General features: G+C 42.5%; 1 protein-coding gene across 1 annotated transcript in view; it reads left to right on the top strand.

The window, feature by feature from the left end:
• The window catches only part of St6gal2 (ST6 beta-galactoside alpha-2,6-sialyltransferase 2), a 61,126-nt gene extending 45,343 nt beyond the window's left edge, over positions 1-15,783 (top strand). The window contains exon 7 of the mRNA XM_033761489.1: positions 12,051-15,783. Within this exon, the coding sequence (XP_033617380.1) occupies positions 12,051-12,316 (266 nt within the window). The 3' untranslated portion in view covers positions 12,317-15,783. The remainder of the gene's footprint in view (positions 1-12,050) is intronic.
• The last annotated feature ends 1,521 nt before the right edge of the window (positions 15,784-17,304 follow it).

Raw genomic sequence — 17,304 nt, 5'->3', positions numbered from 1 at the left:
TTTTCCCACTCTGTTTTTGGCCCATCAGGCCATTATTCCTTTGATATTACCTGGGTCGGGTTATCTTAGGCACATCTTAGACCCCCTTGGCAATATGAGAGCCTGTGACTGAGCCAAACAATATTCAGTTCAGTGAATCTGCAGTCTGCACCCTCCAGGGATGCAAAGGTCCCCACAAATACAGAACACCTGTGTGGAGATGGCACAGGCTGGTGGGTGCAGGGCAACACAGTGGCCTACAGGGAGACTGTAAAATTATGAAGCAGGTTCAGAGCCCTGGAATGCTGAAATATCCTGCCTAGGATCCAAGGAAAATGTTCCAACCTGGCTATACATTAGCTCCCTTAAGCCCTACTTTTTCCCTTTTTATAAAGTCACACCTTTGATCCTCTTTTTAAATCACTCTTTTGAAATCTCAAATTCTCAGTTTCATGCTGATTTGGGAAAGAAAATATAATCTGCTTTGTTGGCAAAAGGTAAAACAGGAAGGAAAAATGCAACAAAGTATAATGGGGTATGGCAGAAGTTTAATAAAGGCTTTTTCATATATTGCCTTGAATTCATGTGACAGTATTTGATTAGGGAAGAAGTTTTGAAGCAGAGTTGGGGGCTGTCAGATGTGATTATATGGACATAGTTTTAATGGATCGGGTTAGATTGTCATAGCCAAGAGAAGTGCTTTCCCAGGGGGTATGTGTGTGTGGGGGGGTGTTGAAAGAATCGTGTTACATCCAGACACTTCCTTTCCTTGCTGTTTATAGACAGCCTGGAGCTTGCCAAAGCTCAGGGTTGCTTTAAGGCTTTCTTTGCATGAATAGCTACTGTACTTCATTGTCACTGTGAGAGCAGGTCCGGGCTATTTGGATTTCACTAGAGTTTTCTCTGCCACTTGCTAGCTCTCTGACCTTTGGTGTCATTGCTTAATCCTTTGATGCTTGATAACCTCATATGAGAAACACAAATGATAATAAAACCTTCCAAGGATGCTGAGGATAAGGTAACTGGCTAGTGAGCAATCATTATTTTCTAGCAGGGACGAGTATAGTACAAATCTATAGGCCATGTGTGAGTGTTTAAATTTCAGCTAATTTGAATTACATAAGCAGATACCTCCTGTTTCTGAGACCCCACCAACACGTGCTCCTGCTGGCTGCCATATTGCATAGCACAGACAGACAGCCTTTCCTGGTCCCAGGAGGCTGAGTTTGCCAATCAAAAAAGAAAAGAAAACAGCACTTGGACAGAGAATTATGCAGTTCCACAGGGCGAGCTGTCCTGCAGCTGTCGTGTAGCATCATTAAATCCACTTGCTCCAGCCGTGCCACCATGGGGTGTGCCGGGCCCCTCTCGAGGTTGGGTGTGGGGACAGCCTGGTAGCTTTGCCAGCATGCCACATGCCATTGGTCCAGTTATACTTTATCCTTCCTCTTTGATTCTGACCAGAAATAGGCTGATTGTGCAGTCTATCTCAGCATTTATTGGACTTTTATGATAGCAGTGGAATGATATTACCCATCTTTCAATCTGCCATAGAACTGTTAGAAAGTCAATGAAGTTTTCTTTTTTTCTGCTATGAAAATGCTCTCCAAATGTGCTGTGTGCTCCAAGAAGATGTGGAAAAGTGCTGACTTGTGTCACTGCCTGCTCATTCACTTGCTGGCCTCCAAACTCAGCTCCTAAACAAAGCCCCTATGAGGGCCTTTGAGAGAGACTAGGCATCCCTGAGTACATGGCCTGGTGCCCACCAGCAGGGAAGCCTCAAGCCAGGGAGTCTTTGGGATGTGAGTGTGCGATTCACTCTCTTTACCAATAGGTTCATCCACGGTGAGGAACAGCCTCACCCTGATCACCCTTATTTCTAAAACCAGTGCTGACATTTCCTTACACAGGGATTGGAGTCTGCATGTGTGAAGTAGAGGGATTCTTGAACACAAATGACATGTCTCTTTAAGGAAGTAGATCTAGGGGCATCAAGTCCCGAGGGAGATGTTCCTATGCAACTCAAGTTCAGTAGGTGCTATTCCGAGGCTTACTGCTGGGCCTGAGTTTAAGAGACCAGAGAGAGATAAACCCTTCCAACTCACAGCCCAGTGACCTGCCTCTCCCAACCAGACCCCACTCCTGACAGCACATACACTCTGACATCATCAGTAGATTAACCCACTGATAAGTGTAGTGTCTCCATGTTCTAGTCACCTTCCAAAAATCTCACCTCTTAAAACATGAGCTCTTGGGGAGACATTCTAGATCTAAACTACAACATTCTGCCTGTGGCCCCCAAACGGCCCATATCTACCTCACTGTGAAAATGCAATTAGTCTATCTCTAAGAGTTGCCAAAGTCATAAAAGTTCTCCCATTGCTGAAAAGTCAAAAGTTGCCTCTGAGACTCAAGGCAAACTCTTGCTATAAGCCCCTGTAAAAGTTTTTTTTTTGTTGTTAAGTTAATACTTCTGACCTGTCATGTGAAGGTATAGGATCCCAGTAATGAATGTAACTGTATTGTAGACCTAGATTGTACCAATAAACACAATAAAAAGAAAAAAAAGTTAATACATCTTACATACAATGACACAGTAAAAATTCTGATTCCAAAAAGGAGATATAAGTGGTAGAAAGGAATGGGACCAAAGCAAGACAAAAACTCAGCAAAGCAACATTAAATTCTATTTCTCTTTTCAGCACCCAGGCAAATTATAATGAGATGTGAGCTGCAAAGGGCTTGGGCAGCCCCACCCTTATGGCATTTCTGATTGTAGCCTTCATAGCCTTGCTCTCCAGGTAGCTTTGCTCACTGCCTGCAGCTTTCTTCAGCAGATGTTTAACGCTCTTGGCTTCTCCACCTTTCTGAGGTCCCTGCAGAGGGCTTCACCTTCACAGCTTCACAAACTGCCCTTTGCAGCACACTCTCTGGCTTCCCAGGCCTTCTTCCAAAATCTGGATAGAAGCCTCCCTGCTGCCATAACTCTTGCATTCTGCATGCCTACAAAACCACCACCATGTGGATGATGCCAGGGTCTGCTGCTAGGTGGAGTAGCAACCAAGCTCTATCGGATCATAGCTGTAGTGGATTCTGAGTTCCTGGATGGCTGAACCCAGGGAAGCATTTCCAGTTGCAGCCTTGATTGAACTAGGGTCCTTGAGGCTCTTTTTTCAAAGGAGAGCTTTATAATTTTACACACAACTCTTCCAAGAGGTCTTGCTGATTCCTGAGATGCCTTCCAGGCATCTTTCCTATTATTCTGATGCAGAGTATTTGGCTTTTTCTAATACTAATCTTTTCAGTAACCATGCTCTGAGGATCCCTGATTGTGCAGGAGGTGCTTCCTTTCTGTTAAAACTACAAACTTTTCATCTTTTGATATTAGTGTTTCCCCCTGATTTTCATTGTAGATCTGGCTAAAGGCAGCCCACAGTTCCCATGCCACAGCCTGAACAATGGTCTACTTTGAAATTCCCTCAACTAGATTAACTAGTCCACTGTCCTTCATCTGTCTTGACAAAAGTCTCAGAACCTGGGAAAAATGTAGACAAATTTTCTACTAGAGCCTAACACACATGGGCTGTGGTCCAACTGACAGTGGAGTCTTTGTTCCCAACAGAAATCTTCTAAGCCTGGCCTTTTTTTTTTTTTTTTTTTTGAACAGGGTCTCACAATGTAATTGAGACTGACCTGGAACTAACTTTGTAGCCCAGGCTGGTCTCGAACTTGCAGTGATCCTCCTGCCTCAGCCTCCCAATTGCTGGAATTACAGGTGTACATCACCACACCCGGCTTTTTAAACCTGGCCTTTCTTTCCACATGTCTATCAGCATTGTGGTGTTCTGACTAGAATTTCTCATCAAGCTTGGCTTACAGCATTATAGGGCTTCTCTAGCTGGCATTTTAAAACTCCTCCCTTGAACCATATCCAAAGGCTTCTAAATCACATGGTTGAGTACAATCACAGCAGTGAGGCCACTCTTAGTATCAATATCTGTCTCAGTTGCCTTCCTGTCACTGGGACTAAATATCCAAAACCCACAATTTACAGGAGGAGAGGTTTACTTTGGCTCGTAGTTTTAGATTATGGTCAGTTGACTCCAAGGCAGAAACAGGATGGCAGAAGGATGTGGTGGGGAAAAAGGTACTCAACCACACAAGGAACATCGAAAGAAGAGAGGAGCAGGAGAGGGAGATATATTCTTCCAGGTCAAATCCTCAGTGACCCATCTCTTCCAACCAAGCCCTACCTCCAACAACACTCAATGATTTTATGACACCTTGCTCTCACTGGCAATGGTTAAAGGGTTCATTACATTGTACTGAATGCTCAGTTGGCCTCTAATTCCTATGTTGAAATCCTAGCCCACAGGCTGATGGATTTTGGGGTTGGGCTTTGGAAAAGTAATTGGGTCATGAAGGCTGAACCCTCATGGATGAGACTGATGCCTGAATATAAGATGCCTTGAAAGTTAATTCACCCCATCCACCATGTGAGGACACTGCAAAAAAGATAGCCATCATTAAACCAGAAACAGAGTCCTTATCAGACGTTGGATTTGCATCAGTCTTGGACTTCTCAGCCTTCAGAGTCGTGACAAATACATTTCATTGTATATGTTACCCAGTTTAAAAGCAGCATGGCCAGATGAAGGCATTCAACAACAACTTCCACTCAGGAAGCATAGCATTGTTTTTGCACTTTTAAAAGCAGCCCCTAGCCTGGTTCCATCAGTAACTGCCATGGCTCACAGATCTCTCACAGTGTGGAGCTGGGTGTGTGCACATGTGTTCCTGTGGGTTCTTCCAGGACAAGAAAAGCAATAAATGTTGAAAGGAAGAAGAATCAGATGCAGTTTCTGCTCAGACACCAATCTGAGTGCTCCTCGGCTAGCAGGGGTGTAGAGAGTTTGGCATCAGAATTGGTGCTGGTGCCAATGGGCAGGGGGAGTCCTCCTCCCCAGCTCAGAATGGGTGTAGCACCATTTCCAGTGGAGAAGGAAGTCAGGCTTTCTCATGAGATCAGATATAAACAGAAACACTTAATTTGCAACCACATATATTTTTGTTTTGTCTGCTCCTATAGGACTTATTTCTCTGCTTTGAGAAAAAGGACAAAAAATAATCACAGGATTTGAGGCTCACACTGCCCTAGCATTGAAGAAAGTGAATGCTAAAAAGTTCTTCGCCAAAATATTGCTGGAAGAACATCTTGTTTCAGAAGTTTGTAGTCACATACAGAGATAATTTATCAAAGTTAATAATTTATTATGCCTTTTAAATAATCACTGCATTAGAGAACATGTGAATGGTTATAATGATACAATGTAAATATTCATATAAATGAATTAAACTTTACTTTCATTACACATTCAATTTAATATTAATAAGATGTTATTAACGTTTTAATATCTATAATGTATACTGAACTTAGTCCTATCAAATTTCTAAATGAATATTTTAAAATCATGTTTTCTACTTTTTAACATCAGATCCCTTATTACTGAGCTGCTCTCCCTAACGAGATTTTTTTTTTTTTTATTGAGTTTATTGGTACATTTAGGGATACAGTACAGTTACATTCATTGTTGGGATCATGTACCTTTACATGGCAAGTCTTGATTCTCATTTTTTTCCCCTTACCTCTGCCCTCCCTTCACCCCCTCCTCCCCTCCCCATCTACAAACACTTTATTTTCATCTTTTCATTCTCTCACATTTTTTTCTTTTCCCTTTTTGTTCTTCCCCTACGTATCACACCCTGTTTGCCCATCCGTTGGAAACTGGATAAAGAAGATGTGGTTTTTCTATAAAATGGAATATTACTCAGCCATAAAGAGCGAGAGAATAGATTCATTCATAGGAAAATGGATACATATTGAAGATATACTCCTAAGTGAAATAAATAAGTCCCACATGTGTAAATACCAAATAGTTTCCCTGGTGTGAATATTCTGCAACAATGCATAAGATTCTAATAAGATTACTGACATTTAGAAATGGGAGGAAAGGACCTAACGAGATATTTTGAACACTCATCATTAGAGAGGTGAATATTCATTGAATTAAACATGAAAAGTAAACCCAAAAATGTGGCACATTGATTACTGACTTTTATTTTTCAAGACATTTTAAAATAACTCTGAAAATAAATTTTGACTTTAGGTAATAAGTCATTACATGGGAATCTGTGGTAATCTGAATAAGGTTTTAAGAAATCCCATTGTATTAACATGTATGTCTAGGGCAGGGATGGCAAGCCTGTGGCACACATGTTGTTTTTCTTTTAAGACAAAAGATGTTAATTTTTGAGTTGTTTCTTCTAAACTAAAACCTCAATATTCATGTTTAATTGCAGTGTTGGAGCTTTCCAATAAATAAGTTGGTTTGGGGTTGCATTTGGACACTTACCTCTGAAAAATCTGCCATCATTGCTCTAGGAAGTTTAGAGATATTATATAAAAGGTTTCACCAAACCTTAGAGAATGACTGTCTTGCTCTGCAGATTTTCGGAAGAATCACCTAGAGCTTTGCAGACATTATAAAAAGAAGGACAGTAACATTATTAACTCATTGTTTAAACCTTTTTAAACACACCAAATAACCCACCCCCTTCCTGGTGCTACCAGTTTTGTTCTAATGTATACTTTCTAAGTTGGGACCACACTGAGATCTGAACAATGGTGACATGAGGGAACTCTCATGGTAGAGACACCATAGGACAGGCACACAGGAAGCATTTGCTGACTGACTGAGCGAGGGAATGGAAGGTTTAGCTGTCATCTTTGGATTCTGGTTCTCTGATGGAACCAGTCTCCCCAGGATGCCGGGCTCCTCACACTGCAGAGACCAGGAGCAGATCTTGGTCCTACTACTCAACTTGCTGGGTAATCTTGAGCAAAGTACCTTGCTAAACTGAGGTTCCACCAATAGATGAACATACTCAGTACTTTTGACTTGGAGTCATCATGAGCAGGAGCACAATAGCTAATATTAAATGTTATTGTAAGGTGCCTTGTCTAAAATGTCATCCTTAAATAAGACTTTCCCCAAACAGAAAAGAACTGCCTCTACTGATTCCCTATAACCAAGGTGAAAAAGACTTTGGATTTCTTTGATATTACAGAGGCCAAATGATTACATTAAATAGGTGTATCTTCTTTTAAGCCTCCCCTTAGTTGTCCAGGAGTTTGGTTGTTTCAAAATGTTCAATCTCATCAGATACTTGTGTTGCTGAGCCATTACTAGGTTCATGTACTAATGCATACTCTAAGTTTCTTTTTTTGTGACATAAAATTTTTTCTTCCCTTTAAACTATTTCCTCAGGATAAATTCCTAGCAGGTCTAGTGTCAGACAAAGGGTGTAACCTTCTGATGACTGTAGACAGTGGGGGCAGGGGCCTTTCTCAGGGATTAACCAGTATATTTCAAATCAGAGCTGCATCTGTCTTTAGGGCTTGCAGAAAGAGATAGGCTAGGGAACACATTGGAGCTTTCTTACGAGTACCGTTGTGTATCCAGAGAGGCAGGAAAGGGGTATGCAGACCTATACAAGACACATGTAGTTTTAAAATTAAAAAGAGGCAACAAGGTAATTTAGAAGATCTACAAAGACTGTTTTCTTTTGGAGCAGGGTTTTCGTCTCCTTGCCCTCAGCCCTTCTGGAACTGTGCTCACATGTGAGGAATCTGACTCCCTTGAGTCCCCATTTGGACACTTAGAGGTTTTGTCTTGCTGTTTGGTGCAGTGAAGTCATTTTGATTCTGCTGCAGGCAGACTAAGAAATGATTTACTTGGAACCCGACAGCTTCTGTTTTGCCCTCCTGATGTTACATATCTTACGGACGGCAAGTTAGCTCGCCCATGGTCAGGAAGCCTGGCAGACTGCTTGCCACCTGCGTGTGGAAGGTGTCTGGGAAGATCTGGCAGGCCCCGGCTCCATCAGACGGGCGGGCCCTGCAGCCAGGAGTCACGTCCAGCATCCTCATCCATGCTGGCTTGGGTGCAGGGTGTGGTTGCCAGATTTTTATTATAGAAACTGCCAACACCCACCCTCTCTTTTCAAAGGCAGCCTCTTCTGGTGGTATAAGTAATGTTTCTGAAATTCACAGAAGCCGATGCTGTAATTTCAGTCTATTTCATATATCCACAATAGTAATATGTTTAAAAATAAGTTATCATATGTATTTCGCGATCTAATTTTTCTAATATATCATCCAAACTCAGATCAACACAAAATAATAAGCCACTGAACATCCTTATTTATTTGTGATTTTGTAAAATTTGCCATAGCTTTTTGTATTTCTCTTTAAATAATGAACCGAATAATACAATATAAATGAGTTGAGAGTAGCCCTTAGTATTATGTTCTTTTCTTTAATGTGGTAGATGCTTCTTAAGTTATTATTGTATTATATCAAGGTTAAATTTCCAATCCATCTTTTAATTATAGATGTTTTCTGAAAATACCACTTTGAAAGTCACTTATTCTCTTTAAGAAGTCTTGTGGAGCTCTTGAGGGCTTAACCCTTCTGGCCTTGGGCTGGTATCACATTTGTGGAGAAATCGCAGGACAGCTGTGAGATACACATTAGCCGCACACGTTCAGCCTTTGACCCTTACTACTTCAGAAGCGTATTCAGCAATACTCTACTAGACATTCTCAGAAACTCCTAATTAACTTCACATATGAATTATGCTTGTGCATATTAGAATTGATGTAATCAACTATTTGCCCCTGTTGCATGAAATACATTCTGCTTCGTCTCCATAATTCATTTTGCTATTTTGTGAAAGGGTATTTTCATCAAGGAGAAAATTCTGTTATTCTTAATGAGTTTGGATGTTACATTAAATATTCTGCCAGGTGAAAAGCAACCTTATTGTGGTGAAATCCTAACTGAGCTCAAGGCAAAGTGACTAAACTATGCCAGACTCGAATGACCCAACACATACATCTGTACATGCAAGTAAGGGTTTACAGAGAACCTTGTGCATTCACAATCTGTGATATCTGAACAAGGGTTTAAGTGTGATTCTTATCCAGGTTTTAAATCAAATAAATAAGCGTCCATCTGCTAACTATGCTGAATCATGTAACATGACATTTTATTAAGACAAGTTGAAATGCTTTTAATTAGTTTGATAATTATGTTGCATTATACAATATTTAAAAACATATAATTTGGCAAGTGAATGCTTCCTGGATTGTAATTGCCTGGAAAATAGTAATGCTATTTATCTCCAGATGAATCCCTCGTATGGATTCATCTGTAAAACTTGGCCACATATGAAACATTAACAGTTGAATTCTGTTTAAAGATCTCAGCTAGCTGGCAGCATGCCCCCTGATTGGCTTGGAAGAATGCATCAAAAGGCACTTAACATTCATCTGCTTTTCAAAAAGTTCAATTCCACACTGAAAGCAGTCAAACTTTTATTAGTAATGAAAGTAATTAATTTGGATAGCTAGTAAACAAAATTATTTAACATAAAAGTCCCCTAAGTGATTTTTACAAGTTGTCTTTTACTGAATTACCCAGTATTAGGCCATTTGTACTCTTCCTGTGTCTCAGGAAATGGGAAAACAAGTCAGTAGCATTTTTAGCATGACCAGAAGTGAAGTCCTTGTGTCATTCTGGTGGGTCGGGACTGTAAAAGCACACAGGACTTTGCGTGTAGACACACCTGGTGTCTGTGCAGAGAAGGGTCGCTATGGCAAGCTTAACTGCTTCTCCTTCTGGCCTTGGGCTGGTGGCTGGGAGCCTGGTTTTGGGGTGTCTCTGCCTGTACTGATAAGAGGAGCACCCTGCACCCATGCTGTTCATGCAGCCAAGCAGCTGACAGTGAACGCCGCATTCCTTGCAAGAACCAAGAACTTGGGGATGCACCAGGCAAATGCTGTGTGTGAGCAGTGCCCACTAAGCATCCCGAGTGCTGTGTCCCTGATGAGCCTCCCTGGCTGATGGTGCTTCAGAGGTGCTGTTCTCTTAGTCCCTTTGGGTGATTAAACAGCAGAAGCTGCTCTGTGACAGTTCTGGAGGTTGAAAGTCCAAGATCAGGGTGCAGCAAGGCCAGTTCCGGGTAGGGCCTCTTCCTGCCTGGTGGACACTGCCTTCTCAGGACCATACAGGGAGAGACATCAGCTGCATCCCACTTATGAAGATGCCAGTCCCATTCATGAGGCTCCACAGCATAACCAGTTCTCCTAATACCATCCACTGGGGACCAGGATTCCATCACACAGATTCAGGACACACACTGCGTCCACACAGCTGTCATAGCTCATAGCTGGGGACTGGAGGGTGTCCCTTATAACTGTGGCACAGGGGTTGGGAAGCCTGTGCCTGGCCTCTGCTGGAGGCCTCCCTGCACCTTTTCCTTTGCTGATCATGCTCTGCATCCTTTGCCATAACAAAGTGTACCCACTAGGGCAGCTGTGTGCAGGGGGCACATCTTCAAACCAAGGGCCATGCGGGGGCCTCCACAGTACCTCCTGGGGGCCCAGGGATAACAATCAGAAATTTTTCTCCACAAGACATTTAGGAGACCCTAAAATGGTCATAGCTTGTCCCCTTCTCGAAATACAGTGGTAAGATTTTTAGCTTAGCTTAATTATTTTTTAAAAAGAAAGTTTATTGAAATCCCAATGATTTGCCCTGGGCCCAGCTTAGAAATATCAAAGGTCACTGAGGAGAGTCCCACAGCATATGGCTCTGTTCTCCCCAACACCCATCCTGCCTCTCCGCATGCCCAGTTGTTTACCCCACACTGAACTACACAGCACTGTTCTGTACCTCCAGTTGTGGATGAAGACCTAGTTCCCACTTCAAAGCCCAAAGAAATGTATTCCTCAGCTTTCTGAAAACTGCCTAAGTGCTACTAAAGACTCTTAGAAAAACTGATATATAGGTTTAACACATTGAATAATGACTTTCGGTTTTTATTATTTGAAAGAGTCTAAATTGAAATGCAAATTTATGTGCTAATAACAGCCTTGAATACGTAGGGGAAGAACAAAAAGGGAAAAGAAAAAAATGTGAGAGAATGAAAAGATGAAAATAAAGTGTTTGTAGATGGGGAGGGGAGGAGGGGGTGAAGGGAGGGCAGAGGTAAGGGGAAAAAAATGAGAATCAAGACTTGCCATGTAAAGGTACATGATCCCAACAATGAATGTAACTGTACTGTATCCCTAAATGTAGCAATAAACTCAATAAAAAAAAATAAAAATAAATAAAAATAAAAAAAAATAACAGCCTTGAGAAAATTAAATGCACAGTATGCATATGCCAAATGAATTAACCACACTGATTGAAAAACAGTTTAAAGTATTAAACATTTTTCTTCTTTGGTATCAAATTTCCCTGTCTACCTTTCACATAGAACCAATGAATTGTAAGTAGCTTTTTCCTTCCCTTTGAAAGTGTCTCCATACCATTTCATGTATCTGTACTCTAGCTGGCTGCCTTTTCGACTTGTGGGGCAGATTCTGCTGTTCCTTAAATCTTAAGGTACTCAGGGCTGAAGTTCTCCTCTTCCCCTATACTTTAAATCATCTCTAGATGACTTAAAATACTGCCTAGAGTGTAAATGCCATAGAAGTAGCAGTTCAGTGAATTATGACAAGGACAAAAATATTTGTATATATTCAGTGCAGATGCAGTTTCCTTACCAAATATTTTCTCTCTGAATCCCCAAAAATGGAACCTTGGGATAAGATGGCTGAGGGTATTCACAGTGGTGTCCGTGATGTGAACACAGACCTGGAATCAGCTGGCAGCCTAGGCTAAGTGCAGTGCTCTGCCATGAGATGTGCGGAAGCAGCCCTGGCCCAAGCACTGGCCAAGGAAACCGCACCCCAAGAACGCCCACCATAGTGTGCAGTGTGCCTTGACCGCCTGCCCCACACCCACGAGCCACACACGCCCCTGCTGGAAGTTGTGACATTGCAAATTTAAAGACAACCGGAAGTCAAGTGTCTGACCAGGGCCCTCTGCTGCCTTCTCCACCTTTCCTAGATGTGGTTGGCTCTTCTTTGCCTGTTCACCAGGCTTCCTTTCTCCCCACCAGGCATCGTCATCATGATGTCCATGTGCGACGAGGTACATGTGTACGAGTACATTCCGTCCGTGCGGCAGACCGAGCTCTGTCACTACCACGAGCTATATTACGACGCAGCCTGCACGCTGGGCGCCTACCACCCGCTGCTCTTCGAGAAGCTCCTGGTGCAACGTCTCAACACAGGCTCGCAGGCCGACCTACACCGCAAGGGCAAGGTGGTACTGCCAGGCTTCCGGAAGGTGCAGTGCCCAGCCCCCGGCCTGGGGGATGCATAGTCTTAGGAAGGAGCCTCAGAACCCATGTGCAATAAGGTATCACTGCCATCCTCGGAGTCATGGAGGACACTTGAAGCTAGGTCCTAGACAGTGTCATGTGGAGTCTTGAATCGTAATGTAACGGTGGCCATAAGAATAATTCTCTCCCAAGCCATTGAGTATTTTTTTAGTACTTTGGGCATAGAAATGGAATTTTAAGTAAAACATTCAAAAAAGAGGCAAGAAAAAGACTAGACAGAAAACCATGGGTCTGATACTTTGTGAAGTGCAGGCATTCTTGGGTCAGGGCTGCCTTTTGTCAGGATGTCTGGAGCTACAGGCTTCGCTGACGCTGCTGGTGACAGAAGAGGCCTTCTATCTAGATTCATCCATGTGGAGGTCAGTGCATGGCTGTCACTGATGCATGCAGTCATCCTTAAAGATCCTGCATTTTCTCATGAATGAGTTATCAAGCAGACAAATTGATCAGCAGAAATCTCCCTAGATCAGACCTTCCATACTAGAAGGAAGGACTTTGGAGCTTCGGCCCCAGGTTGCAGGGGACGCACATCAGCCTCTTTTATGGGACTTCCTACAGGTTTTTATAGCTGCTGCAAAACTGACAGCTAATTCTTCCAACTGACAAGTATTTTAGAACCCAATCCTGGTTTTCACAGTTGTGTTTTCTGTCAGCAGCATGACAAAGCCATAAAATTAAATAAAAATGAGTGAAAACATTGCTCTTTAACAAGGAAAATCATACCTGTTCAGATGGAGAGGCGGGCAGGTAATAAACTCATACCAGCCTGATAGTGATACTGAGGTTTTTAACCTCAAATTCTGTCCCTGATAAATCAGTGATTTTTGGTGGTGCAACAGAAACATTTCAGAATACCTTAACTAAATATACCATTATTCCAATATCAAACCAAAACATATCTCAATGGCACAATTTAGACTTCAGGGCAGTAATAGCAGCTTAATTAAAGACAGTCTCCCTTGCAAGGTGTGTAGCCATCGGGAGAGTTTGGTGGCTAAGGCTTTTATCTTTCTGGATTGGTTTGTTCCAGTGCTTTCAGGATGGCTTCTGTGAGCAAAAATGGTTTACTGAGATTGGCAGCTTCTCCCTGGCTGTTCTACTCTGTCCCCTTATTCCCATAGAGAAGTGGGAGCAATTTTGAAAATTTTTCATTTATGAGATATTATCTAATAAAAATCCATCCAAGGAGCTTCCTTACCAAGTCTATGAGAAGGGGTGGATGGTTTTGTCTTATGTGTTAAATTATGTCTGAGTAGACACCATCCAGCCCTGCTTCTCCCTAATTTTCTGAAATAGCTGGGTCATATCCACACACTTAAGGGAGTAGAAACTTCCCTGCTCTGGAAGGAGTCGACCAGAGATGCTGACAGGATTGCTCCCCTGGAGTGCAGGCATCTTTCTAGATCTTCCAAGACTTGCCATTTTAAATGCCCACAACTACTAAAACCCCTTTTATAGTCTTCCAAGTGGATTCACTCATGGGCATCCTTATTATCCAGGACAGCCTTCTTTTGGCGGCATCAGAATTCAGTTAGCAAACAAAAGATTGGGGTCAATGTAGATATTCAAGTTCAAAGCCTCTAGAAAACACTTCAGAGGTTTTTAAATAGCATGCTGTTGTAGCACCAGTACTTACAAAAGAGGACTTTCATTTTCATGGAATTACACGAAATTACATGGAATTACTGATGAACATAATGCAAAGTCAATTAAAATTTGTGAATTTATTATGGCCTTAAAGAGTCTTGGGAATCAAGAGTCTGTTGAACCCTGAGGAGTTGAACCCTGTGGGCGCATGTGTTTACACAGTGCTGGCTGCACAGTCTTCAGTTTAAAAGTTTAAATCATTCAACCTCACAATTGTGTTCTGCTCTGCATCAGTGCAAAGGCTCCTCCTGGCACTCCTTGGTTCTGAGGGGCGGAGTTTCATCAGACATTGCTTACTTCCTGTGAGTACAGTGCTGAGCTCCAGTAGACACAGGACCTTCCAAGGAGTGGTTAGTAGTGAGTGACCTGATTTCTTTTTCCCCCTTCTGCCCCTTCCAGAACTCACTGTCCTCTGGAGAGGGGAAGCTGAGGAAACCCTCGCATCCCTCCTGAAGGCCTCTGGTGCTGCTCTGCACTCAGCACTGGCCAGTGTCACATTCCTCTGCACTTCCAGGTCGTTCCCCTCTGTCTTTGTGGAGACCAATAATGACACCTTCCTGTACCTCAATTCCCCCATCGTGTTTCTCCAGTTGTCCCTTTGGGGTGGGAGACTCTTCTGTCCTCTGGGTTAGGGCCAGACAGGCTGTCTGGATGGATTAAGAGGGATCCATTTTAGATGGGCCACACTGACAGAAGAACGTCATGAGCACCAATGACGTGATCAAAGTTCTCCAGGTTTTCCATCACTAGACACAGTGCGCGTGGCTGAGGGTACCTGGTCCCCTTCTCCGTAGCTATGAGGAAACAGACAAAAGTGGTTGTGTGGGGCTGGGGGATTGTGGGCAGACACACAGCATCCCAGTGTGTTTTGGCTGGTTTAGACTCTTACCCTGTGCCACACAGTGGATAGAGACAGCTCTGTTTAGAAACTAACTGGAAATACATGCCTGAGTTTCTCCTTGGCTTTGATACTTTTGATATTTCCATTGTGAAATTACTCTGCATGATTCAGCCACCCGGCATTATGTAAACACTTGGTAAATGAAAGGGATTCTTCTGATAGCTCAAGGAAATAAAATGTAATTTCTGATTCTTGTTTTATTAAATGATCAAAGTCTTTTAGTAAGAGAAAAATAATGCAGTCTATTCTGTACAAGTTTAGGTTAATGAAATTTGAAGAATTCAAGACATTGATATAGTTCTTACTCTTAGTATAGAAGTGTGCATGTAGATATAGTTATATAATTGTATATATACGTATCTACACACATGATTGGTTTTATATTGTTTTTTCATTAATTTTTATGATGTAACCTTTACAGTAAATTTTTAAATTATGCAAACACTAATTTTTTAAGAGAAGGAAACATATGTTACACATCCTTCTATTAAAATGTGGTTGTCCACCCCCTCAGTATACATATTCTATAACCTCTGACTATGATAAACGAAAAGCATAACAGAAATATTTTAAAAGCACTATGAAACTCGAATTGCTACCTAATATTGGATCTTCATCAGAAGCCTTATTGTAACTCTGAACCCTGATGTTTTTCACTAACTCATGGCTTTTACAAGATTGGGGGAAGAAACATTTATTGCTTCCATGGAAAATAGCCTAACCGGTTAAATGCATTGGTGTGATAAATCTAGCATTTATAACATGCATCCTGTTTTGCTTTGGATTAAATACTTATAAAATCCTTCCAGTGGAAACCAGTGAACTTTTCTAACAGCTTTGGGAATTTTTTTGTATGATAATTTTTAAACTGAAATGTGTATCCTTCCAATTAAGTGCGTCTTGAGGTTTTCCAGAAGTTGCATTTTAAAAGTGTTTGTACACATTTTAACAATTTGATATTTTCTATTTTGGTTTTGTATATTTTTATGTGTATACAGTGTACAGACTTTTCTTGTAAATAAAACATGTTTTCATTTGTCTAGAGGTTTCTATTTTAATTTGTAGAAGTTATATATGTAGGGGAGTAAGTAGCAAACAAATGGGCCATCAATAATGAGCATGGAGCCAAGATCTATTTAGAAGCCTGAGTGGTGAAAGCAGGGACTGCTTCCTTCAGACTCTCAACACCACCAGCACAGCTGGACTGGAACCAGAGGTGGCTACCAGGGTCTTCTTCCCTTGTTAATTGTCATATGCAAAAAAACAGAAGTGGCAGAATTGAGAGGAAAGCCAATTTTAAACTTACATGCCCTGACGTTGACTTAGTAACCTAGTGTTTTGGTTCATCCTTACCCTTTTTAATTGATGGCTCTTCCCAGCCGGCCTGGGCTTTAAGTCCTAGAAAACAAACACACACATTCTGGGGGGAGGTGTACTGGGGTGCAAATGCACCCTGATGTTTCCTCTGTGCCCCAAAGGGGAAAGGTTCATGTGGCAGCCTGCCACCCAGGCCACTCTGTTGTCAGAGAAGGTGGCTACCACCTTGACAGTGGGCATCTTCCTTGCCAGCTTTGAGCTCTTTGCAGGTAATTACCTAGGGTCAGCTCTGCCAGTCAGAAGGAGAAGGTCCATGGAGGAGCTCTGAGAGGACATGTGGATGGTACTGGGGTAAGTAAGCCCTGGGGTCACCAAGGGCCATGTAGACTGTGTCTTCTGAGATCTTAGTGCTGCAGAAAGGGTTCAGGAGAAAAAGAGGAATTATGTTGGCAAGGCCTCAGAGAGGAGAGAGAGGAGCAGAGATGCCATAGCATAGACACCAGCTCCCTTATATCTTTCAGCTTTACAGAGACACCAGTGACCCACAGTCTGTGGAAGCTACAATCAGTGTTTTGACTTTGGGTCTTTGCCAGACATGGAGTGTGGTCCGATCTTCTCTCAAGGTGCTAGGCAACTCTAGTGGGCCCCAGGTCATACAAGGATCCAAGCCACACTGAGCCTGCTCTGAAATGGTTTCTAAGTCTGATGAAGAGGTTTTGGAGAAAGATAGGGAAAGGAAAGGAAGACCAACTTGAAAAGGAGCACATAATACCTGCCAGGGGTCTCTGGTGTCACTTGAATACCAAAGTCATTAATTCAGAAGCCAATCTACCCTCGGGACCCAGAGGTCCAGAAAATGGAGGGGCAGAAATCCTGGGGGTAGACTCCCAGGCAGGGTTCCTTCTGTTCTGGCCAGCTGTGGCTGGGGATGCTTCTGTGGGAGGACTTGCCTAGAACACAGCTGGCTCCTCCCCTTGCCTGGCAATGGCTGTGCTCCTGCTTCCAGGGCTGAACGGTATAGCTGAGGCAGAGATGTTATGGCTGGCCAAAAAGTGGCTACAATCTGGCTCTTTGTGGGAAAGCTTTGCTGACTGCCATCCTGAA

Source organism: Fukomys damarensis, unplaced genomic scaffold, assembly GCF_012274545.1.
Source record: "Fukomys damarensis isolate Sample0158 unplaced genomic scaffold, DMR_v1.0_HiC HiC_scaffold_9, whole genome shotgun sequence".
NCBI classification, from domain to species: Eukaryota; Metazoa; Chordata; class Mammalia; order Rodentia; family Bathyergidae; genus Fukomys; species Fukomys damarensis.
The sequence above is the reverse complement of the archived record's forward strand: the minus strand, read 5'-3'. Positions and strand labels throughout refer to the sequence as shown.